The sequence below is a fragment of the Pipistrellus hanaki genome, assembly GCF_964339955.1.
Source record: "Pipistrellus hanaki genome assembly, chromosome: 18".
NCBI lineage: Eukaryota > Metazoa > Chordata > Mammalia > Chiroptera > Vespertilionidae > Pipistrellus > Pipistrellus hanaki.
This window is the reverse complement of record NC_140520.1, coordinates 27,646,799-27,673,682: the sequence shown is the minus strand read 5'-3', so window position 1 is coordinate 27,673,682 and position 26,884 is coordinate 27,646,799. Positions and strand designations below refer to the sequence as shown.

Genomic DNA, 26,884 nt, shown 5'->3' with positions numbered 1-26,884 from the left:
TATTGCTTTAAATACTGCTTCCCATTCTTTCTCTATTTCTTCTCCCTCTAGTATTTGTATTCAGGTATGTTCATGATCAGGCTATGGCTGGGAGTCTTATACTTCAGATAGTCACCACAGACAGCACTGGAGGATTTTCCCTCAGCAGCAAACACGCCTGTGCACACATCTGTCAGTTGTCGATGCCTCTGAGGCCAGAGCAAAATGCAAAGATTAGGGTACCTGGTCCTGCAAAAAAGTTACTACGCAGCTGGGAAGACCGGCAGATAGAACCACTCAAACCATCAGGTCCCTAAAAATCCGTGACCACGATCACTTCTAGCCATTAGAGTTATCCATTGTCTTCAGATTCCCAGCCATCCTCCCTTCCAAGAGTCTCGTGTGGATAAAGTCCGGGCTTGGGCTCATGCCCGCAAGGAAAAGGGACTAGTCAAGGTGTGTTAACATTTCTTACCGCTGCGCTATTTGACTTGTGTGAAGTGAGACCTAATTTTTGGGTATTTTTGGATGGTTAGAACTCCACCAAGAAACAAGTATGATGAATTATTTCCTTCCAGCGTTTCTAGTAGGAACTCAGGCTTACTCTGTGTCATAACAAATATATATTAAAAAAAACACACCAAGGGACAGGATCTGATTATGCTGGCAAATCTTTCCTTTTCTGTGGATCTACAAACAAGACCTTAAGTGCCATTTGCTTTGTGTTCCTAATCCTCTATTCCATCTCCAGCCACATTAGTGTAAGCTCTGTTGCAAATATCATGAACCATGGAATCGTGGGGATGGAAACTAGAAACTTCAGAGAACACTCCGTTCAAGGCCCTCTTCTTACATCATCTGGGGCAGCTCCTGGGAAGCACGGGCCAGAAGCACGGACTGGACTGATGGAGCCAGTGCCCCGAATGGTTGTCCAAGGCAGCAGAATAGGGGCTAGAGTTTGAAAGTCCAATGAGATTTGAGGTGGATAACCAGGGTCATGAGAATCGGAGGCCATTCTGAATTGCTGGAACAGAATTCTGCAGGTGAAGGTTCCCTTTAGAAGTAATAATGACTAAGCCAGATGATTAAATTTAAACCTAGGGTTACACGACAGATTAAAAATGATCACAGGGAGACTGCATGGAAATTATAAGTATGCTGGCTTCCCCAGACTTCTGCCTGTAGGGAGTTGAAGGGATTCTAGGGCTGATCAAGGACAAAGACATGAGCATGAGGTGGCAGTCGCACACACAAGCTTTATTTGGGTGATGCTCTGAGGGGTTTGCATTCGGGGGAATTGCACCTAATTCTATCTCAGAGCACCTAATGCAGTGGTTCTCAACTTTTCTAATCATAATTTAAATATCTGTGTTTTCCGAAGGTCTCAGGCAACCCTGCTAGCAGTTCTCAACCTTCACGACCCACAGGTTGAGAACCGCTGCTATAGAGCCTAAGACAATCAGAAAACACAGATATTTACATGACAATTCATAACAGTAGCAAAATTACAGTTATGAGGTAACAATGAAAGTAATTTTATGTTTGGGGGTCATCACAACACGAGGAACTGTATTAAAGGGTCGCAGCATTCGAAAGGCTGAGAACCACTGTCCTAATGGGACGTGGTGCATGAAGGCGCTCTTAGCTGAGGACAGAGCGTCCTGAGGCACCCCGGGGGCATGGCCGATGATCTGTGGCGGTGATTTGAGCGGCAGTGTTTGTATAGGTCAGAAAGGTGTGTTGTCTTTTGTTTTGACGTGGAGTGTAGAGGGTGTTTCTGGAGATATATCGAGAGGTAGAGTGATTGACTGATACCTAGTTGGCCAAGGACACTCTTGGGTTTGGTGGCAAAGCAAGTCTCATCCGGGGGACTCCTCAGTCCTGGACGGACTGGGACCATTGCTCCCTCCATGTGAGAACTCAGAATTGAGTACAGAGCAAATGTAAGTGGTGCTTTTGCAGGACCAAATATATGCTTTAAGATTGCGTTTACGACACACAATAGGGTGGCGAAGGCCTGGGGTGGGGCAGGAATCAGGTGGAGGGGGGCAATGGGGGGGAAAAATAGAGGGACAGCTGCTCTGTAATACTCCTAACAATAAAGATTTAAAAAAAAATATATTGTGTTTATAAAGAATGGCTTCCCAAAGAGGAGGCACTCAAATTGTTTGCAGGGTCCAGGCTTGTACAGAGCAACTTCCTGTAAAGTGGAGATTGTTGGCTAGGCCCTCTGGGCTCCAGATCCTCTGGGCCGTCTTCTCCCCCTGGTCCAGGTATTTCTTTGGAGGTGAGACATTGGGGAGATTACGAACTCTGGAATTTTAGAGCCTCACAGGTTGTCTGACGCCCCCATTTTACAGATTAGGCAATGGAGGCTCAGAGAAGGTCAGTGGCCTTTCCAAGGTCACAGCCTGTTGGTGGCCACATGCAGGTGTGAGCCCAGTGTGTGGATTTCCAGGCCCGGTTCCTTCTGCTGCCCTCACTCCCTCCCGTCTGGTGCCGGTGCCTTGCCTCACTGTGTGTGTGTGTGTGTGGGGGGGGGGGGGGGGCACTGCTCAGTGAGCGGTGCCAGGAGGACTGGTGTGGGCTTCTCCTGTGAAGTGTGTGAGCATGGACGCCATGGATATCCCCACAGCGGGGAGAGGGTGTGTGCGTGATGCACAGGGACAGTGGGAGGGAGGACGAGGAGAAGGACCGCGGTCCAGTCTTCCCAGTGCAGTTGGTTTTAGATCAGCAGCCAGGGGCTGACTGGCCCGAGAATCTGAGAGCTGCAGATGGGGCCTCCTGGGGAGCTCAGTGGGAGATCTGCAGGCAGGACACTTGGTAATTGTTTTCACGGAGGCGCAGGTCCCAGAGTCTCCGCCGGAGAGGACCTTGCTCGCTCTTCTGAGCATTTTTCTCTGCGCCCTCTGACGCCCAGCTGTTACCCAAATGAGTTTTTAATGACGGCCACTTGCTCACCAGGGAGCACACCAGTGGTGCAGACAGTGGAAAACGGGGCTGTGCAGCCTCCCCAGGCGCCTCCCTCCGCCCCTGCCTTCCCACTGCCTTTGGTTTCAAGTGCAGTTTATTTACTAGGGTTCACTCATTGTCCTTTTCTCCTTAATACCTACTTCTTAGACTTAATATATTCTGAATTTTTCCTTACGTGATGAAATATTCTTTTATTTTTTTTATTAGGAAAATTTTATTAATGAAATATTCTTTTATTTATACATTTTTAAGTGTATTTTTTTTATTGTTGATACTGTTACAGTTATCTCCTATCCCTCCTTTTCCCCTTCCTCCTCCCAGCCTGTGGCCTCCCCCTCCCCCGGCCAGGTCTTCACTCACCTATTGCCGGTGACCATGGGCTATGCATATAAGTATATAAGTTATTTGGTTTATCTCTTCCTGACCTCTTTTAGACTCTATGTCTTAGAGTATGATGTTACCAGTTGTATGGTGTTCCTTTCTACAGTTTTGCTGTTATTTAGTTAACGATTCCCTGTGGCTGATCACTGTTTACAATTTTGCCATGTTATAAATAACTAGAGACCCGGTGCACGAAATTTGTGCACAGGCCTGGCCAGCAATCAGAGCCGATCAGGTTCCCCGCCTCCCCACTTCCCCGCCTTCTCCTTCCCTAGCTCCCTCAGTGTCCCACCGCCTCCGCTTGTCACCTGCCATGTTCCACGCTGCCCCTTGGTGGTCAGCACATGTCATAGCAAGCGAGTAAACTCCCAGTCTCCTGGTTGAACTCCCAAGGGGACACTTTGCATATTAGCTTTTTTTTTTAAAAAAAAAATATATATTTTATTGATTTTTTTTTTCAGAGAGGAAGAGAGAGGAATAGAGAGTTAGAAACATCAATGAAAGAGAATTATTGATCAGCTGCCTCTTGCTGATCTACCGGGGATGTGCCCGCAACCAAGGTACATGCCCTTGACCGGAATCAAACCTGGGGCTTTTTAGTCCGCAGGCTGACACTCTATCCACTGAGCCAAACCGGTTTCAGCTGCATATTAGCTTTTTATATATATGGATGCCTCCTTGGACGCGTTTGCAGAAGCCTTTTTGAACCTCATCCCTGACGGTTTCCAAGGGCGATTTCCTAGGTCAGGGGCTTTGGCCACTCATTGCCAAACCAGACTTGAGGGCCATTTTTCATTCCTAGTGTCCGCAGAACTGGAGAGTGGGCGTGAGGACTGTGTTTCCAGGCAGCGGATTTCTGTTTAGAAGGCGTGCACCCCCCACCTTCGGCCCATCATCCTCTTCTCCTGATTCTCCTTCGCCACTCCCCGCCTTGTGGGGTTTTAAAACATCCCTTTGCCATCGGACGGCCGTGGGCTTTGTGTCTGTGTTCGGAGAAAGCAGCTGTCAGCTGCCATCTGAGCAGTGGACTGTCGGGGAGCGGGAAGGGCCTGAGGGAGCTGCCGCCGCCGGTGGGTGTGGACGGGAGCCTGGCCTCATCTCCAGCATTTCCATCTGAGCTCTTCCTGGAGACAGCCAGCGCCTCCTGCAGCTGGATTCGCATGAACGCTGGGGCTACAAATCTACCACTTAGGGGTACGGGTCTTCAGGCAGGACAAACCTCTCTTCTCCCTCAAGATACATTGTGTTCTGAGCTTTTCAGGTACCTCTTACCAGATTGTGGAAACACTATATATTCACGCAGGACTTGAAGCGTAGCGCACTAGCCACGGTGAGCAGATTAAGACTCAGACTCGGGGGTTTGGGAAGTGGGGTGTAGAGGCTGGTTGAGAATGCTGTGACTTACTGAAAAGCAGCCCAGCTCTGTAGCGGTGCTCAGTACTCGAATAAAACCCGGTGCTCAGTACTCGAATAAAACCCGGCTGATCCTCCGTAACAAAACGCCATAAGGTTTGGCTCCTACCCACTGCCCCCGACGCGTCTCCTGCCGCCTCCCCTCTGCCCGCTGCCCTTCCTTGTTGGCCATCCCTTCCTGCAGGAGGGCTCTTCCTCCTCATCGTCATGTGACAGCTTGTCTTTCCCATCTTAGCTTAAATGTCTTTTCCTAAGACAGGCTTCCCCTGGCGACTCAAACAGAAATAGCCAGCCAGCACGTTACGCCACCTGTCCCATCCTCCACAGGGGGCTCGGCGCCAGCAGCAGTTGGCCTTGTCTGTCTCTCACAATTGAACGTACGTCCCATGGAAGTAGCAGCCTCATTTAAATCGGCCGTCGTGGTGCCCCGGCACCCAGGCTCAACGCAGCTGCTATTGACACTCCGTGAATAATTGTTATACACAGATAATACAGGCGATCAGGCACGTTCCCTTACGTTGGGGAAGAGTAGGTGCCCTCAGTACACTCACCTGGGGTCGGAAGAGATCTGAGTTTTAGTCTTAACCCTCTGCCCTCTCATTCTGGGACCTCGGAAAAACCACCTACAACATCTGAACCTCTGTCCTTCTCTGAAAATGAGAATCATAGTTGTGCCTGGGTCAGCTCAGCCAAGGGTTCGGCGAGCCTGAGGGAGGGCCAGAGAAGGATGAAGAAAAGACAGACAAAGAGAATAAGCTGGGTCTTAGGTGGACCTTCTGTGCCTGGCTGAGGCCACAGAGAAGGATCCAGACTTTATTTTATAGCCAGAGGTAAACAAGGTAGTGGTCACCATAGTTACAATGTTCTTGTGAATTTCACTTGTTTGGGCAGCACTTGCTGCACCTCCCACAGCCCATTAGCTACCCAGGAAAGATCTAGGGAGCAGTCATAGATCAAGCTTAATTATGCTAAGAGGGCTGTGACCTCTAAGCTGGGACTTGTTTGTGGCTTTGCCAATAGGTCAGTCCGAGGCTTAACCCTATAGCCACTCCCTACATATAAGATTCGCCCAAAGAACCCGAAGGGTGCTTGAGGGGAATATCCGTGACATGGATGGGCAAGCTCTTTGGAAACTTATCATTCAGCAAATGGACATTGTCATGACCGGTTTATTGGACGTGCATGAAACGACCAGGGGTGCCTCCAGCAGCTTAGAGGTGGGGAGGACACGGCCCGTCCCTGAGAGCGGACGGCTAGGCCGGGCCCCGTGGGTCAGAGCTACGGGTCTGACGGCAGCTTCACCAGAGGCTTTGATCTTATCCATGCAAAGAGTCTGCCAAGTGGAAGGGGAGGTGGTTCGGGCAGAACTAGACGGGGAAACAGCAAAAGGCAGGCCCTGACAATTCCCGTTAAAGCGGTGCCTGGGAGGGAACCCTGTTCGGCAGTTTGCTTTGTCATGTCCAATGGCAGAATCTCCCTGTTATGGGGCCGACACCTCCATCTCTCAGAGCTGGATGCCAGACATATTTGTGTCCTCTGGCCCATGTCCTGGCCCTGATTTCTCCCTCACTAAGCAACTCTCCGAGTGAGTAATTTGATTTTCTGGGTGGCTGACCCAGAGAGGAAGAGGCTTCTTATATGAAAACACGAGGCTCCTATGTCGAATACCCTGTTGAATAGAAGTGCTGATAGTGGGCATCCTTGTCTTAGTCCTGATCCTAGAGGAAAGGCTCCCAGCTTTTCACCATCGGGTGTGAGGTCAGCCGTGGGTTCATCATATATGACCTCTATTATGTTTCTTCTATACCCTGGGAGTTTTTATCAAAAGGGTGTTGAATTGTGTCAAATACTTCTTCTGTATCTATTGAGTAGATAATATGGCATCTATCCTTTATTTTGTTAATTTGATGTATTGCTTTGACTGACTTATGGATGTTGAACCATCCTTGCATCCCTGGGATACACCACTCACTTAGCCATGATATATAATCCTTTTAATATATTGTTGAATCCAGTTTGCTAATATTTTGATGAGAATTTTTTGCATTGGCCAGAGATTATTTTTTATTTTTTAAAAATATATTTTACTGATTTTTTTTACAGAGAGGAAGGGAGAGTGATAGAGAGTTAGAAACATCGATGAGAGAGAAACATCGATCAGCTGCCTCCTGCACACTTCCCACTGGGGATGTGCCCGTAGCCAAGGTACATAGCCTTGACCGGAATTGAACCTGGGACTCTTCAGTCCGCAGGCCATTGCTCTATCCACTCAGCCAAACCAGTTAGGGCAGAGATTATTTTTAAAAAAATATATATTTTGATTGATGTTTTTAGAGAGAGAGAGAGGAAGAGAGCGAGAGAAACATTGATGTGAGGGAGAAACTTTTAATCAGTTGCTTTCTTCACACCCCCTACCGGGGGTCAGACCTGCAACCCAGGCATGTGTCCTGACTGGGAATTGAACAGGTGACCTTTTGGTACAGGGGATGATGCTCAACCAACTGAGCCACACTGGCCAGGCTTGGCTAGAGATTCTTTAATGTAATAAATTGATTTATTATGTGGGTGGTTATTAGTATCAGTGGTTCAGGATGGGCATACCAGAAAGGGCCAGGAGGTGGCAGTAAAAGCCAGGTAGTCATCTGAGAAATTCAAATTGGACAACATTTTATTAGCCTAATATCCAGCCTCTCCTGGTGAATTTACAGGTGTTGAGGAGGGGGGGGGGGGGGGGGGGGGGTGTTGTTTCTTGGCCAGAGAGGGAGAGGTGGTCTACCAAGGTGGCCATTCTTATTCCAGTTTCCATGGTGTCCCTGAGTTTTATCCCTTTCAGTTCTTTTCATGAAATTCTCCTGCAAAATAAAAAAATATATCTATTAATCTACTCTTTGTTCTCAGTTTTTACGTAGAATATGTTTTTATATAGGGGCTGTAGATGAGTGTGTCACTGGATTTTAGCAGTGAGTCACCTACCGGCCCCTTCATTTCTATTGTAGGTAGAGCGGACTTGGCCTCTCGTCCCCTGGGCTGAGCAGAACCCAGGGCTCTCCTGAGACTTCCAATCCATGGCCTCCTCTGTCTCATCTCTTACTGCTGTGGGATTCATTCTGTTTAGGGACCATCTTGCATTGCCCTGGTTACCACATGGTACTTGGTTCTTTTACTTGATCTGTACACACACACACACACACACACACACACACACACACCAAACAAAAATCTGTGCAGATAGAGCTGTGTGTGTGTGTTTGAGGATGTGCATTGGGAAGAGAGACGCACAGACATTTTAAAATTGACAGTTGGAGCGCCCTGACTCCCCTGCCACGTCTGAAACTCAGGCCCTGGTCCCTGGCCACACTGCTCTGTCCTTTTCTCTGTCTCCTCTTGTCTGTCTTCTCTCAGGTACAAAGCAGCCCCCTGTTTCCTTACAGGGTGATCTTTTATAAACACAAATCATCTCCCTTTCTTGCTTGGTTTCTTAGGTCTTTTACTATAAATTCTCAAACCTGATAGCTTATGGGGGCACACTCCTCCTCCCCTCTCCTCTCCCTCACTCCCCATTCCCTACAGTGGGCTGGTTCACACCCTGTGCCCTGCAGGCTCCATTGCTTGAGGTTTCCTGTATTTAGCCAACTCCTGGCTTCAAAACAGCCCACTTCCGGGCCAGTTCCCCTGCACTCTCAGATTTAGGTGATGTCTACCTCCACCCCCCGCTGCTCTAATGAATTACTTTTGATTAGGAGAGAGACCGCTGAGTGTTCTAGTCTGGAATTGTCATCAACTTTGATAGCAGCGGGCATATTAAGGGAGTTTAGATGGGCTCAATGATTGTGAAAGTGTTATTTAAGTGCGAACTGTCCTCAACCCAACTTGTGATCAATGAGAAAATGATGGTCATTTAATTCGAATCAATTCAACAATCCTCATTGTGCCTCAGCGGCAATCACTACCCACTCATTCATTCTTTAGACCTTCCTGAGGCCCCCGGGGCCAGAGGCACGAGGTGAAGAGGGAGAGGTCAGGGGTGATCTCATCTACAGTGTTGGAGTTTAGGAGGAGTGTCGGTATTAGCCACAGGCATCTGGGATTCAGAGTGGCCGGTAACCATCCACCTGGATCCCAGGGCCTTGGACACAGCCTGCTTCCAGACCTTTCTCCTGTGAGAGGGAAGGTGAGCAGAGTGCAGCCTTCATATCCTGGGAGAGAAGCAGAAGCCGTTTTATATCTGTTATAATGGACACATTAAAAATCGTTTTCGCATCCCTCAAGCGCTATCACAATAGCGGAGGAACATATAACGATTCTACATCAAATAAATACATGGCTAAAATCTATAAACATAGATTAAACATCCTTAGACTTTTCCCCCTGAAATGCTATCAGGTTTGAGAATTACCTGAGGATTTACCCTTTGAGGGGCTTTGTTTTTGCTCTTACACCATGCCTCGCCTTAGGAAATAGAGTGGTGGTTAAGTTTTGCAAAGAGCATGCCTCCTTGTGAAAGTATTTATTCGAGCAGGACTTTTTGAAAATATTTTTTTTATCGATTTCAGTGAGGAAAGGAGAGGGAAAGAGGGATAGAAACATCAAAGATGAGAGAGGATCATTGATCGGCTGCCTCCTGCATGGCCCACACTGGGGATTGAGCCTGAAACCTGGACATATGTCCTGACTGGGAACCGAACTGTGACCTCCTGGTCTATGCTCAACCACTGAGACACACCAACCAGGCAAGAGTGTTTGTTTTTTTTTGTTTTTTGAAAGAGCTAAAAAAGATGACTTTAAAAAAAATCATTATTGAATGGTGTTTCACCATGGTATGAGTTTTGTATGGTTTTATGGCGATAAGAAGAGCTTTGGCAAGGGGCTTGAGAGTGAGTGAAGAGAGGGGAGGTGAAAGTGATTGAAAAGTAGTTGAAAAGTAGTTGTCTTACATGGCAAGGACAGACTAAAGCTCTGAGGATGAACATTAGAGTTAAGTTTTAAGGACCTATCTCCTAAGTGGGTGTAGTCACGGGGCTTTTCAGCTCCGTGTTTAAACACCAGCTGTTGTTGAGATAATGTCTGGGTAATGAAATGCTAACGAAGCCAGCCAGTTGCCTCTTCTCCTTCTCCATCTCAGTGAGGGGAGAAGGATAAGACATCTGACATCTGAGGTTTATTTCGAAAACTGGAAATACAAACAAATGTCAGACAGCACACGATTCTCTTCCTTTCCCACTCTTTGGTGGCATCAAACCTTCTGATGTTCGTGAAGACACAGTAGAAAAGAAGAATTTTTTTAATACAGTTTCTCCTTGGGTTTGAATCCTGAGGTTATATAAAATTAATGCAGTATGAACCCAGAGCTACTCCGGGATTTACTACCGTGAACGTGGCTGTTCAATTACAGATACTCCATGTGGGGTGAGGTAATTTCATGGTGCATGCTTTCGGAATGGGAGAGGTGCCTACTTGGCACTGTGGCATTGTGAAGGGTAGCAAGTTTCACCAGTTATTTAAAACACCAACTATTCCCCGCCCCACCCCTCCAATCCCAGCACCCCTTAAAGCACTACCGTATTTGTTGTGCACTAGTAACTTAGAGTACAGATAACTTCTTAGATGACATAAAATAGGTGTATCTTTCTCTTAGGCAAAGTTGAAGAAGTAGGAAGCTCTGAATTTGTTGGCCACGTTAGAGAGGCAATTCTTTGCTTTCTAAAGGGGTTCTTTGCCTCCTTGAAGGATTTGCAATAGAATACTTTAGGAGTTAATTTTCATTTCTTTTGTGCAATAGAGATTACAGAGCACTCCTACTGGGCAAAGTGAATTACACGGAAGCATCAAAATTCAAACAGAGATATATAGCTGATTTCTTCCCGGCTTTTAGTTTTTTCATAGATATGTGCAACCATCACCACGGCCCATTTTTAGCACATTTTTCACCTCAAAAGAGAACCCTGATCCTTTAACTACCACCCTCCCATCATCCCACCCCCACCCCACCCCCATCACCAACCCTGTGCTTAGCAGCCACTAATCCATTTTCTGCCTCTGTGTCCCTGCTCTGGATTTTCATCTGAATGAAAACATACAACATGTGGCCTTTTGTTTCTGGCTTATTTCACTTAGTATAATGTTTTCAAAATTCATCTATGTAGTAGCATGTATTAGCACTCCACTCCTTTTTATGGCAGAATAATATTCTACTGTGTGGGTAGAGCTCAGTTTGTTTATCCATTCATCTGTCGATGCACAGCTGTTGTGGACAATGCCTATATGAATGTTCAGGGTATGAATGATATGAATGTTCATGTGTGGACATTTGTGTTCATTTCTCTTGGGTATATTGCTGGGTCAAATGGTATCTCTCTGTTTAATCATTTGAAGAACTGTCAAACTGTCGTTTTTTAATGGCCACACCATTTTATATCCTGCTCGCAGTCTACGATGATCCCAGTATCTCTATACCTTTGCTAACCTTTGTTGATTTAACTCTTTGATTCTCGTCATTCCAATGGATGTGAACTTACGTAAGGTTGGAAGGAATTGGGAAGGATTTCTCTTTCTAATAGTTTTTTTAAAAAAATGTAATATATATATATTTAGTGCCCTTTTCTAGTTATCTGCAGAAGCATGACTGCTAAGAGATCCTATCACCTGTCACAATAATAAAGGGAGTTTTATATCTGTGTTTATTTTTTTAGCTTTTTTCTTTTTAGTTGAATTTAGTGGGGTGATATTGGTTAATAAAATTATATAGCTTCAAGTGCACAGTTCTAGAATACATCATCTGTATATTGCATTGGGTGTTCCCCACCTTATTTGTTGATTTTTTAATTTGATTTTTTAAAATATATATTTTTATTGATTTTGGAGAGGGAGAGAGAGCTAAAAACATCAGTGATGAGAGGGAATCACTGGTCCGCTGTCTCCTGCAAGCCCACACTGGGGATCCAACCCACAACCCAGACATGCTCTCTGACCGAGAATCAAACCGTGACTGTGTGGTTCACAGGTTGACGCTCATCCACTGAGCCATGCCGGCCAGGCCCCCCACCTCATTTGTTAATCCAGAAGTTTCCCTAATCAAAACCAAGGTGGGAGACTTTATAAATGTGGGTGCGGAAGGGACGAAGAGGGGTGGGTGGCGGGATGTGAGCAGGAGGCGCAGCTCCTGGAACGTTGCGTCTCTGCTGGGAGCTGGCTCCCCCTCCCCTCGCCCCGTCTCACGGCCCCTCTGTCTTCCAGGAGGACTGGCCCTGGCCCAGGTGCTCTTCTTCTACGTGAAGTACCTGGTGCTCTTCGGCATCCCGGCTCTGCTCATGCGCCTGGATGGCCTCACGCCGCCGCCTCTCCCTCGCTGCGTCAGCACCATGTTCAGCTTCACGGGCATGTGGAGGTCAGTGGTTTGTTAAGCCCTCGGCAGGGGTGATGCTAGGTCCCGTGCGGGAGCCGAGGCTTGGTCAGCTTCCGAGGGCTTGGGCCACCATCCTGTCTCTGCCCCTCACTGAAGCCCCAATTGGTGATAGATTAAATAGAGAAGGGCAGGAGACCAGGACGGCAGGACACAGGCTTTATTGGAGGGAAGAGTACCCATGTCGGCTGCTTCCAGAGAGAGGGGGCGGAAGAGAGCGAGAGCCGGGGTACAAGCGCTTTTAAGGATAGGGCACTCAGCACATGCTGGTTGGTGATTAGGGACCTAGGGACTTAGGAACCGGGGGCTTAGGGTATTTGGCAGGTGCTGATTGGTGGTTCAGAGATCAGGAATGTCTGGCCGCAGGTGGGGTTTACCTCTGTTCATTAACTGGAGGAAGGGAGGATCTATCAATTGGCACTTCAGTTTCTCCATCTCAGAGGATGACCTCTTGAAAATATTGTCAGTCTGTGATGCCACGTGAGATGAGAAAGTCACCTGGTCTGTCCAAACGTATCAAGGGTTATGTCTAAAGAGCTCCCTTACTAACTTGGGACATGCTGTTCGATAGTGATGATTTTATTGCTGAGAAGGACATCTGTTTATGTGGGACTGTCCAGTAAGAGAATAGACTCAGGATAGTAGCATGGGCGGCTGTCAGCCATGACTAGCTCTAAGATCTGGGGCAATGAACTAAATCTCTCCAAATTTCCATTTCTTGTCTCTTAAGTGATAATGATGTAATTCCCATTTCCGAGAGTTGTTGTGAAGACTAAACAAGCTCAGGCATTTAAAGCATCTGGCACATAGTAGATGTTAACCACTGTTAGCTTTCACCCTTTCGTTATTCCTGTACTTGGTGTGCATGGGTAGATAGATGCATATTCTACACTTCCTTACTCTTCTCGATGGTGCTCCATATCCCCACGCTGGCCTGGAGTCTTCCTTGGGAAAGATCCCGCAGCCCCTACTGTTTCCGATCATTGTCCTCCAGGTCACCTTGCTCTCCAGATCACCTTGCTGGCCTCTTTTTCCCCCCCTTCCAGTATGTTTGAATTTTGATGCTTTGGTGTAATTCACTTTGCCCAGTAGGAGCACTCTGTACAAAATCTATGCACAAAAGAGTTGGAAATTAACTACTGAAGTATTCTCTTGCAAATCCCTCAAGGAGGCACAGAATCCCTTTAGAAAGCAAACAATTTCAGACCTAATGTAAGACCCCAGGGTGAGGACTTGCACATCCGGGGAGTCTGTGCTGCTTCAGCTTTGCTCTCCGGGTGCCTCCATTGACCTCTGCGAGTGCCCCACGCTGGGCTGCCAATTGCGAGTGTCCCCCCTCCCCTCCCACGTCCCGCATGTTTCAGGGTTTAGGTTCAGGGTTCAAGCTCTGGAGGATGTCGCACGCAAATGAAAGAGACTAGAAAATATTAACTTGGAAATATTGGGCTCCAGGCAGGAGCCCAACTCAAGGGGAAGGACTCCACCCTGCTCTGGCCTTGCTATCCCTTTTATTGAGGCTATGGGATACACCCAGAGCCTAAAGGCAGGCTACTCCAATAATAGCCAATCTGCAAGAGTTTACATAAAACTACAAGGTGGAAGTTGCTTTAGTTACCATTGTCTCAACTAGACAGTGGGTGGTTGGCTCGGACCTCTCGGAGTCTCAAGGTTGACCAGCCTTCCGGGTTCCTTGTCCACACCTCTCTGCCAGTGAGGACCATGGGCGGCTTCCAACAGACCTCACCGTACTCTTGGCCAGCTCAGAGTTGCCATTTTGGCTCATCTTACAGTTCACCCCTGTAGGCAGAAGAGCGGAGACACAGGTTGGGGAAGAGCTCAGGGACTATTGCCGTGCCTACTGCTGCTATTAGGAAGGGGGTGTGGCTCATACTCAGCACCCTGGTTTCCCATAGTCACTTATTATAGATGCTAGACTTACCTAGGCCTTTTCAAAAACACATTTTGTGTTTGGTCCAGTTTGCTTTTTGGGATTAGAAATGTCATCTGGTTATTGCAAGAAATGTCAAGTCATTGCTTGGATCTGTCCTCAATCACTTTATTGAATGTCATAGGTTGCCCAGTTTTAATAGCAAGGTTAGCAAAGGGCATCTCTCCAGCCATGGGGCCAGGGAGTGGTTGGAAGGCCCTGGTAACATTTGACCTACTTGTAGAAGTAATTTACTGAATAAGTGGGTCAGGGCTCAGCATGATTTGAGGCCACGCCACATGTGCCTGGTATGCGTCTAGCCCTTGCCGCTGCCTCCTTGGTGTGAATGCTCTCACTACTGCATTTCTTGGGAAGCTCATTCTTCTAAAGGGCCTCTTCAGTGTCCGCTGGCATCATGGAAAACCTGAGCAGGCATGCTGACTCCAGGCTCCCTGTCCATAAATACCAGCGCACTGACAGTCACAAGGGGCAATTTACACAGTTGACTGTCTTTAAGATTGGTTGTTCTTTATTAATTTAATTAATTACCTTATTGCTTAGTATTTTGCCCGAGACCCTCGGTTTTATACACACCACAGAGCTGAGCGAGCAGGTCTGCTGAGACCTCTGTCACTCTCGGTTAGCACTGGACTCCAAGAGCGGAGTTCCAGGTGGTTGAAACACTCTCCACCCTCTCAGTTACACGTGGGCAAGAGAGCATTAATGGAAGTGACTCTGAGGGGGAGGCTCTGGGGTGACCCCTGGGAGTGATTGGTTCCCAAGGGAGAGGCTCATGGGGACATGTGATGAAATAACACACATGGTCTTTCCTAGGCGTGATCTCAGCTTTGATCCTGGCTACCTTTACCATTCATGGCTCAGACTCCCCTCCCCCTTCACATTTGTTTTAGTTCCTTGAAGGGTTTTCTGGTCTACTAGTTATACTTAGCAACACCCAGGCCTTCTTTCCTTCTTTTTCGTTTCTTTCTTTCTTTCTTTCTCTCTTTCTTTTCTTTCTTTCTCTCTTTCTTCCTTCCTTCCTTCCTTCCTTTCTTTCTTTCTTTCTTTCTTTCTTTCTTTCTTTCTTTCTTTCTTTCTTTCTTTCTTTCTTTCTTTCTATTTATTTATTTTTTTACACAGGGGCCATTCCACATTAAGTAACTGGGTTAAGGAAGGGATTTTTAAATGTATTGATTTCAGAGAGGAAGGGAGAGGGAGATAGTAACATCAATGCTGAGAGAGAATCACTGATCGATCGTCCGCCTCCTGCATGACCCCCACTAGGAATTGAGCCCGTAACCCAGGCATGTGCCCCAGCCAGGAATTGAACCATGACCTCCTGATTCATAGATTGACGCTCAACTACTGAGTCACGGTGGCCCGGCAGGAAGATATTTTAAGTCCCTCCGAGCTGAAGTGCATAAGTTAAGGCTCAGAAGAAGTGGTGTTTTAAAAAATACATATATTTGTATTGATTTCAGAGAGGAAGGGAAAGGAAAAGAGAAATAGAAATATCATTGATGAGATAAAAATCATTGATTGGCTGCCTCCTGTATGACCCCCTCTCCCCTCCCTAGAGATTGAGCCTACAACCCGGGCATGTGCCCTGACTGGGAATTGACCCATGACCTTCTGGTTCATAGGTCAATGTCTAACCACTGAGCTACACTGGCTGGGCAAGGATGTTTTTTTTAATCGATAAAATAATAAACCTCATAGTTTATCTTTTGTGTTATTTGCAGGTTCTCCTTAACCCTTAGGAGGAGGTATACCATGTTCATGTTCAGGGGCTGGTAGCATAGACCTCTTCTTCCCCTCGCCCCCCTCTCTCTGATTTTCCTCTGTAAGAATGTACGTCAAGGGAAAATGAAGCGTTGAGTTTGTAATTTCTATTTACACCTAAATTTATGCTAATATTTCTGGGGCACCTGTTGAGGCCTCACTGCAGACAGAAAATTGCTCCCTTTTCCTGGGTTCAGGTCTATAAAAAAAAAATGGAGTCAGGAGCAGATGTGAAAGCTGGAAATGCTCATCTTTTTGCTGGGCCTTTGCAGCCACTCCTACAGTGACACAAAGGCCAGGGAGGATGGGGAGGGCCCTGAGATAATGAAATGGACCCATCACTCAGAAAAGAGATTACAAACCAATCTCTGGAGATTGTTTCTTGGTTACCCAGACTTGTAGAAAATCCCCCCTGAATGGGGTGTAGAAGTGATGATGGGAGACGAATATTTAGCCTTCCGTTTTATTTTATTTTTATTTTTTAAAAATATATTTTATTGATTTTTTTACAGAGAGGAAGGGAGAGGGATAGAGAGGTAGAAACATCGATGAGAGAGAAACATGGATCAGCTGACTCCTGCACACCTCCTACTAAGGATGTGCCCACAACCAAGGTACATGTCTTGACCAGAATCCAATCTGGGACCCTTCAGTCTGCTCTATCCACTGAGCCAAACCGGTTAGGGCTAGTCTCCCATATTAAAGGATCCTTAAACCTTGGGCGGGGTGCTGACTGACTTTCAGTCAGTGCAGGGTGCTGCACTGTCTTTCAGTCCACTCAGCAGTGAGAGAGGACTTGAGGCGGCAGCCTGCCCTATCAGGGAAATCTGAGCTGTACATCACGGATGACATTGGCCATCAGCAGAGGGGTAATGCTGCCTGACACGATAGTTCAATTTGGCCATGAAAAATTGCTGTTCACCCAGATGGCCCAAACCTAAAGGTTAGGATCTCTGTTGGGTTTATTTATTTTTTATTTTTTTCTAGCTCTTCTCTTGCATATAATTTCTGTTTAAATATTTGTAGACATAACAAAACCCTAAGGAGTATGTGTATTCCTACTTGTATGATTTTTTTTCTGTGGCCTTATGGATCCGAGAAATTGAGAGTTTCCTGCTTAATTTTTAGGTTTCATATTTTAATTTCAGTGGGCTGAGATCTGTAATAAGCATCCTTCGCCAGGAGTCATTAAAGATGACGTTGCGTGTCCAAGGTTCCAAATTAGAAATCTGATCATGTGCCCCGGACTTGATTTCAAGCTATGGAATCATAGGGTGCAGAGAGATAAAGCTTCTTCGGGCCGCCGGTGAGTTATGGGTCCGTTTCCGTTATCTCAGGGGCCTCCCACAGCTCGGCCTCTGCATTTCTTGAATTATGATGCTCTCAGGTGTTCACAGGCAAACTCATGCATCATTGCTTATCCCTGAGAAATCTGGGCACTGTTGGTGGCTGCTGGACCTTAAAATACGGGGACAGTTTGGACTGGGGATGGGAGGAGCCTGAGCCCCTGTTTGCATGAATTTAAATTCCTAGGTTAAGGTGACCAGACGTTCCGCTTTTGGCAGGACAGTCTCGATTTTTAACAATTTTTCCCTTGTCCCTCAGAGTTTTTTTTTTTTTTTTTTTTTTTTAAGTCCCTATTTTTGGAAAGAATATTAAATCTTTTGAACTTTTTTAAAATGCTGTGGGACGCGGGGCAAATTGTTAAAAATCGGGACTGTCCTGCCAAAAGTGGGACATCTGGTCACCTTACCCTAGGTGGAGAGCTGGTCCAGGCCCGTGGTGATGCTGGCTTTGCGTGAACCCTGCCTTTGAGTCATGTTTAGCCTCAGGTTGCAGGGCAGGATGGCGAGCGCGGAGTTGGTGAAATATACGTACCCCATGCCCACCAGCATTGTTGGGTGAAAAGCAGGGGCAGCACGAACCTACAGGAGAAAAGATGGAAAAGGTGCTGTTACTTAGAGTTCCCTGTTTTGGGAAGCCGCCTAGTATTTAAGAGCTTGCCAGTTACTGTGTGGCTTGGGCAAATAATCACAGTGCTCTGGGCTAATCTTTTCATCTCTGACATGGAGATAATAATAACAACACTTGCCTCATGGGGTTATTGGAGGGCTGATGGAGCCCTTTGGAAGTGATAGCTTCTTGATTTTTTTGCTCTTGAAAACCCAACAAAGCCACAGATGACAGAGATCAGCCTGAGAGCAGGCCCATGTGGAAGCAGTGGCCATGAGGGGCGTGGCTGAGTAAAGGCTCAGCTCTGAGCCCAGGGTGGAGACGAAGATGGAGACGTCACGGGCTCTGCCCTCAGAGGAGGGAGCTTGCCCCAATTGCCTCACGTGTTGAGTGAAAGGCAGACTCTTGCTATGAGATGTCTTTGTTCCCTGCCAGCTCTATCACTGTGAGGCCCAGCCACGTTGGGTGGGATGGCTACAGGTCCCCACCCACTACCCATGTGATTGAGCAAATTATTAAACCTCCTTCTGCTTCAGTTTTCTGAGGTATTAAAATTGGGCTAACCAAGCCCTGACTGGGTAGAGTGTTGTCCTGATATGCCAAGGTTGCAGGTTCGATTGCTGGTCAGGGCACGTACAAGAATCAACCAATGGCCCTGGCTGGTTTGGCTCAATGGTTTGAGTGTCAGTTCTTGGAGTGAAGGGGCATAGGTTTGATTCAGGTCAAGGGCACGTACTTTGTTTGCAGGCTCGATCCTTGGCCCCAGTCGGAGCATGTCAGGGAGGCAACCAAAAGATGTGTCTCTCTCACATCGATGTTTCTCTCTATCTCTCCCCCTCCCTTCCGCTCTCCCTAAAAATCAATGGGACAAATATCCTCAGTGAGGATTAGCAAACACACACACACACACACACACACAAAAAAAAAAAAAAAAAAAAGAATCAATGAATACATAAATAAGAGGAACAACAAATTGATGTCTCTCTCTCTCAAATCAATAAATCAATAAAAAAATAGGGATCATCATAGTATTTGTCTTGTGGGATTCTTTCAAGGGTTAAGTGAGGTCATATACTAAGGCAGTGAATCAAGCAGGCACACTGTAGACACCAACATATTAGCTAAAAAGCACAACAACAGATATGAAAGTAAGCTTTACATTGATTGTTTTTTAATTTCCCAGGAAAGAAAGGGCTGATAGGAAGGGTGGTTGGGGAGGTGGAAGGTGATGGCGGGGGGGTAGTGGTATTAATATGTGGAAGGCACGGATTTCAAAATGGAAATGGGGGTGCCTGGAAGGTACCAGTGTGACCTCTCCCACCCCCTGCAGAGTTCTGTTTGCCAACAGTCTGTGGCTGCTGCATATTTTTATTACCTCCCAATCCTTCTCTCTCAAGACCCCCTGTCAGTGGTCTCAGAAACCATACTTCTTCTTCTAGCATCCCTATTTCAGAACCCCCTTACCTTTTCCTCCAAACACAGACTAGCATCTATCAAAAAGGACGGGGACTAGCACCTTGAGGCATGTTTTACGAGCCATCATTACGTTTGGCTCCCTGGGTTTATTTTTACTTCAAAGACGGTTACTCTGGCCTCTTTTCCATTTTCTCTCCGTGTGGAAGAGGATTTCCGTTCGCACGTCACTGAGCACACTCTCAGGCTGAAAGGATCTCAGCGTGAGGAGTCCCGTGCGAGAAAGCCCAGGGCATCTGCAAATGGAGGGCCCACACCTGGAGGCTGAGCGCCTGGCTCGAACCCAGGCTCCCCTGATTATCACTGGGCGATCTCTCTCTGGAAAAGGGAGAGATTATAATAAATACCTCTTGGAAGTAGAGAAATACTCCTTGTTTCTCATGGCACAAGTCACACTCTGCAGTAATTGCTTGTTTTCCTTACACCCAGCCAGACTTTGAGGGCAATGATCAGATCTCATTCTTTAAAAAAAAAAAAAAAAAAAAAAAAAAAATATATATATATATATATATATATATATATATGTATATATATATATATATATATATAAATCAATAAAATATATATATATATATATTGATTTTTTTTTACAGAGAGGAAGGGAGAGAAAGGGACAGAGAGCTAGACACATCTATGAGAGAGAAACATCAATCAGCTGCCTCCTGCACACCCCCTACTGGGCATGTGCCCGCAACCAAGGTACGTGCTCTTGACCAGAATCAAACCCGGGACCCTCCAGTCCACTTAATGGCGCTCTATCCACTGAGCCAAACTGGCCAGCATACAATGGGCACTCAGGACATCTTTGCTGAATGAACAAATGGTCACTCCCCTTTGACATTGAGATCCCCGGGTCTCTACTGCACAATCTGCAAGTATTTTGATCTGGCAGCCGAGTGGTACCTCCCACAGGTGTGCCCACCATGAGTACCGTTTTCTTTATCCCCCTAGTTTTCTCATTAAGAGTCATTACATGGCGTGCCATAATATTGTGTCTGCTGGCAGCTTTCTTGAGAACGAATCTGCCTTGCAACGATCGAGGAATGCACGCCTTTCTTAATTACTATCATTATTATATCAGACACTGTGCCACGTCTTTGATATCCGACGAGGGAGGAAGTTGCAAACTTAAAGGAAGAAAAGAGATCTGATTCAGACTTGGATATGAAAGAGGAGTTGACAGCTTTGTGTCTCTGGGATGGGATTTTCTGAGCGAGGTGCTGGAGGACAACATCCTAATCTCTTACCTTGGAAGAGGAGCCCGGATGCAGGGCTGAGAGGGAAGAACTTCTAAGACAGCCTCACAACTGTAACAGTAAGAGTGACATAGTAATACTAGGAACATCAGCACACACTCAGAGCTTCCCTCATGCCCGGCGGTATGGTGCTCTGTTCATTCATGGATTCTATTACCTGGATTCTAACACATGGATTCTATGTGTTAGTGCAGCCGTTGTGTCCAGCTCACTGAGCTTTTGGAGGCCAGGACCTGCCATACCATACTGTGTTGCATTTGGCATTTTGCTTTAATATAACACACGCCTGTTTTGAGTGAGAGCCTTGCTATCCCCAGTGGGGTGTGAGGAACAGCAGCATCAGCCTGCCCTGGGAACGTGTGAAAAATGCAGGAGTCTGGGTCCCACCCCAGACCTACTGAGTCAGAATTTGCCTTTTAACAAGACCTGCTACACGTTAAAATCAGAGAGGCACTGGACTGGGCTAGATGACTCCTCCGGCTCTTCTTCCCTAACATGCCTTGACTGTAGACTCCCTGGACAATGGCCACATGGGACTGTAAGGTGCTTGAGTCATCAGTAATTCACATTCACATGGGTCATAGGGACTTCCCTGGGAGCATTTACTGATGCCTGGCACCGCCACCATATGAATGGCCTGTCCTGGCTCAGGCTTCAGACTGCTAAAATCTCTTAAACAAGCAGCAGCTGAAGTCAGCATGCCCCAAACCTTTATATATAGAAAACCATAAAGACTACCCCAAAAATTACTAGAGATAATAAACAAATACAATAAAGTTACAGGGTACAAAACCAATATAAAAAAATCTATTTTTTTTTTTAAATATACTAAGAGCAAACTATCAGAAAGAGAAATCAGGAAAACAGTTCAATTTACAATTACAATAGAATACCAAGGAATCAACTTAACAAAGGAGGTGAAAGACCTGTACCCTGAAAACTATAAGAAATTGTTGAAAGAAACTATCGAAGACACAAAGACACTCTACGTTCGTGGATGGGAATAATTAACATTGTTAAAATGTCCATATTATCCAAAGCAGTCTATTTCTTCAATGCAATCCCTATAAAAACTCCAATGGCATTTTTCACAGAACTTGAGCAAGTAAGTCTAATATTTGTATAGAACCACAAAAGACCCTGAATAGCCAAAGCAATCCTGAGGAAAAAAAGAACAAAGCCAGAGGTCTCACATTCCCTGATTTTAGACTATATTACAGAGTTATAGTAATAAAACAGTATGATATTGGCAGAAAACCAGACACACAGAACAATGGAACAGAATTGAAAGCCCAGAAAATAAACCTCCACATATATGGACAATAATTTACAACAAAGGAGCCAGGAACAATGCAATGGAGAAAGAAAAGGCTCTATAATAAATGGTGTTGGGAAATCTGGAGAGTTACATGCAAAAAAATAAAACTAGACCACTCTCTTACACCTTACACAAAATTAACTCAAAGTGGATTAAAGACTTGGTTGAATATAAGATCTGAAACCTTAAAATACATAGAAGAAAACAGGCACTAAGCTTTTGGACATCAGTTTTAGCGATGTTTTTGTGGATTTGACTTCAATTGCTAGGGAAACAAAACCAAACAAATGGACTACATCAAACTAAAAAGTTTTCTCACAGTGAACGGGACCATCAATAATGATAAAAAAAGGCAACCAACCAAATGAGAGAAGACATTAGTAAATGATATTTTGATAATGGATTAATATCCAAAATATGTTAAAAAAAAAACACACACACACAAAAACTCATGCAACTGAACAACAACAGCAACAACAAAACTTTTAAAAATAGGCCACAAAAAACAAGTGTTTGAGAGGATGCGGAGAAAAAGGAACCCTTGTATGCTGTTGATGGGATCGTAAATTGGGGCAGCCACTATGGAATACCGAAGGGATATTTCTTAAAAAATTAAGAATAAAGCTACCGTTATGATCCATCAATTCCTCTGTTGGGTATTTATTCAAATAAACATCAATTTATTTTATATGCACCCTTATGCTCATTGCAGCATTATTTAGAATAGCAAAGATAAGGAAACAGCCTGAGTTTATCAACAGATGAATGGATAAAGAGAAGATGTGACACCTATATACAATGGAATACTAATGAGCCATAAAGAGATGAAATATTGCCTTTTGCAACTTCATGGATGGACCTTGAGGGTGTCATGCTAAGTGAAGTAAGTCAGATGGAAAAGGACAAAAACTGTATGATTTCATTCATATGCGGAATATTAAAAAAAAGTAACAAGCGAACAAGCAAATGAAAAGGAAACTCATAGATATAGACAACAGATTGATGGTTACTAAGGGGTTTTGGGGGCGGGCGAAATGGGTAAAGGGCATCAGATGTACGGTGCTGGACGAAACTAGACCTTTGTTGGCGATGATGCATTCGAGTATACAGATGTCAAATTGTACGATTGTACACATGGACCTTATAAAATGTGATTAACCGATGCTACCTCAATTAAAAAAGGAAGAACCTTCCAGCACGCTCAACCCCTCCCACTTCGCAGATGGGACACCGCTCCTGGGACCTGACCGCCTTGCTGGCAGCGCCCACCAGAGAGCTGAACCGGGGGTCCTGCGCCCAGTGCTGCCCGTGCCTGTCTGACCACAGCCGGCACCCGAGCCGCCTGAGGCTTTATTTTCTATAAAGCATTTGGCATTCTGAATGACTAGTCTTACACATTTATTTTAAATATGGGGTACCAATAGTTAGATAGAAAACCACTTCTCTGTTTTTCTGAATAAAAGGTGTGTGTGCTTTCTTACTGAGTTTCGAGTTTCCTTCTTGTAGCCATGGTCACGGCCTTGGAGAACCACACCTCATGCACCTTGACTGGGGCGTGGGGGGAGGGGGGGTGAGTGGGAGGGAGGATTCGGCGGAGCCAATTGCCTGCGTGGAGGTGTTTGCATACGGAGTTGAGTGTAGAAGCAATTCACATCACGTCGCTGCACAGCTTTAATGAATACAGAAAAAACAAAAAAACTAGCCAGGTAATGCATTATTAAAGGCACACAAGGCCGAGCTTCCTTGTATACAATTTGAGCGTGAACTTATTAGCATTTCAGGTTGATATCACTTTTAGATTTAATTAGATTTCAGGCTTCAATCCATTTAGCAAATGAATTTCTCACTGCCTAAACGGTGTAATATGCCCTCGACAGTAGCGTTTCATCACTCTCCTCTCATTCCCTCACGCGCCCAAGCAGATCTCCGCTTCCGTCCTGGATTCAAAACCAGAGGCTGTTTTCCAAAGCTACTGCGCCGTGTAAATGTGCTCTCTTCTGTGCTCACAGACACAGGGGCTGCGGGGAGGGTTATTTCTTACCCACGTTGTCTGACATGAATACATTTGCCACCAACAAGTTGAACGGATGCGTGATAATAACAACGCCAGCCTCTGTTTCGGTGGCCCTTTGGCACCGTGAGTCTTTGTGCTGTTGTTTTGCCATGAAGTCCACAAACCTTTGTCCCTACTGTGATGAGAGCACTGGGACTATTCAGATGGCGGGAAATCAAATGTAATGAGTCAAGCCATATTAGTGGTTCTCAGGTTGAGCCGGAGAGCTGGGCCTTGAAAGGGCAGTAATTTAGCGATGCTCCATGTTTGTTTAGAAGCTTCTCTGAGCTATGGGCGGAGCCTAACCCCGTGGTACTGTTTCCTGCCTGCATAACTTCATGGCTGGCCACATCCGTGAAGTGGGGCTCCCTGTGTGTCTGTGGGGTTAGGGAAAGTGGCGTGAAAATAGGTCTCTTTCTGATTATGTGTAGTAACCATGATCCAGATAAGTAATGTTGATAATACAAAGTTGGAGAAGTGATGTTATCGGATGGGTGTTTAATTTCTGAATGAACGAGGACCTCAGATGAAAGACAGCTCAATGAAGGAAGTTTCTTTTTTTTACTCTGTTGTACCGTACATCTCCAAACGAATTGTATTTTTAAAGTTCATTTGGGAAGGGGATTAAAGACACAACAACCAAAGTAGGATAGTTTGCTATATATAATATAAATCCATTGCTATAATATAAATCTATTTCGATAGTATATGGGTAAACCCAATTGGCCACAGAGCAAAAGCTGGGTTCAGAATGCTGTGAATTCACAATTCCGGGGGGTGGAGATGGGGGAGGGGATTTGGTTAAGAAGCTCAGTCCAGAGACAAAATGGCATTGTGGCTGATTTACAGCCTCATCTCCAAGGACGTGGCTACTTTTTTATTTTTTACTCTTGCAAGACTCAGCGTGGGCTAGGTTACATAAGAGGTCCGTGAATTAAAAAACAATAAAAGCAGCCTTCTGATTTTCCACCCTCGCATTATCCATAAGGAATGACAACCCTGTTATTAACCCCAGTCCTGGTTTCTTCCAAAGGGGAGGATGGAAAAGTGCTGGACCGCCATGGAATGCTAGTCCCAGGCCTCTTTAACCTGGGACATTCCCACAGCCTTTCTTTACGATGTTGAAGAGTGCGGTTGTCCCTTATTGAATGCAACGGTCCCCGTTCTGGCTTTGGGTGATGTTTCCTCAGGATTAGATTCAGGTTATGCATTCTGAGCAGGAATGCTGCGTAAGAAATGTGTCCTTTACAGAGTCTCAGCTCTGGAGGCAAGATCGTGTCCACCTGTTCTCATTGGTGATGTTAATTTTCATCAACTTGAAGACTAGACCGAACACCCTTCAGTGTAGTCTCATTTATTCCTTGTATAGTTACTTTTTTTTTTCTTGCCTTGCAGCTAATCAATTTTCTGTGGGAGGCACTTTAAGACCATACAAATATCCTGTTCTTTTTCAAAATTTCCCCCTAGTACTGTATTTTGCGGCGTATAAGATGACCCCCTAATTTTACAGTTAAAACATAGGTTTAGGCCTATATTCACTGTATAAGACTACCCCCCACTTCCGAGGCAACACCAGTTCTTTTTTTAATTAAATTTTTAATGAATGACATTTTTTCGAACATACCGTAATATACCATACATTGATACAATAAATGGAAGGTCTTTTCACAAATGGCAATGCCATGAACTTGACCGAGAAACAAGAAATCCAAAAGAGAACATTAACAATGATGGCATCATCTGGAAAGAAAATTACATGAAGAACTTGCAGAAAACACTTGTTTGTGACTGACTGGGACGATAAGAGGTTTTTCTAGGCAGAGGAGCATTGTGAGCCTAAAATCCTTCAAAATCCTCATCATGTTCTTCTTCTGACACCATAAGTTCATCAGTGACCTCTTGTGGTACATTTGTAAGACAGTCATCATATGGATCAAATTCCGAATCAGATGGTGTGGCTTCAGCTTCGGCTTCCTCTTCATCTTGCCAGAAGAAGTCATCCTCCATACCGTCCAAAGAATTTGATATGCCATACTTCTTGAAAGATCCGATTACTGTTTCTTCAGTAATATCATTCCAGGCTTTTATGACAAAGTTACACAAAACATGCAATTGTGGCGCACGCATGTTTCCTCCTTTTGTGAATATCCAGACGATTTTCGGGATCGAGTTGGAAAATTCATTTAGCGGGATATACTCAGCGTATAAGCCGACCCCTGATTTTCGGTTGACTTTTTTTGTTTCAAAAGTCGTCTTATACGCCAGAAAATACGGTATATGGTAAACCTGCCCTGCCAACCACCCTTCTTTGTTCCTGAGGTGCCTGTAAATAACTTCATGGCTGGCCACACCCCAGTTTCCTTTAATGCTCAGAAAAGGAATAAATTAGAATCTTTAAGATCCTCTTCAGCTTTAAAATTCTCTAGTTCTGAAAATTGAGGTAGGAATTTTATGCTCTTGAATTAGTATTCTCACATATGTGTCCTTCCCATCAACCTTACGAATTCTGTTCTTGTGAAATAGGCACTTTGCATAGGTTATCTTTTAAAATAATGTCTTATCCTTCCAAATCATCCCTAATGATAGAAGTATTATCAGGATGTTGCCGAAACCGGTTTGGCTCAATGGATAGAGCGTCAGCTTGGGGACTGAAGGGTCCCAGGTTCGATTCCGGACAAGGGCATGTACCTTGGTTGCAGGCATATCCCCAGTAGGGGGTGTGCAAGAGGCAGCTGATCGATGACTCTCTCTCATTGATGTTTCTAACTCTCTATCTCTCTCCCTTCCTCTCTGTAAAAAAATCAATAAAATACATTTAAAAAAGAAGTATTATCAGGATGTTAATGAATACAGTTGCTAGCTATGTCATAGAGACACGTAGACACAAAGTATTCATTCTCACACTTAGGGAAATGAATCTCTATAGCCACCTGTTAAAGGATGTATTTCTGAATTCTTCCTAAGACGACATGAATGA

At 45.3% G+C, this 26,884-nt stretch overlaps 1 protein-coding gene across 6 annotated transcripts in view; it reads left to right on the top strand.

Moving 5' to 3' along the window:
• The window catches only part of HHAT (hedgehog acyltransferase), a 163,757-nt gene that overhangs the window by 47,771 nt on the left and 89,102 nt on the right, over positions 1-26,884 (top strand). For all 6 annotated transcript variants that reach the window (XM_084865552.1, XM_084865553.1, XM_084865548.1 and 3 more), the window contains exon 8: positions 11,980-12,130. In XM_084865552.1, coding sequence (XP_084721678.1) covers positions 11,980-12,130 — 151 coding nt within the window. The remainder of the gene's footprint in view (positions 1-11,979; positions 12,131-26,884) is intronic.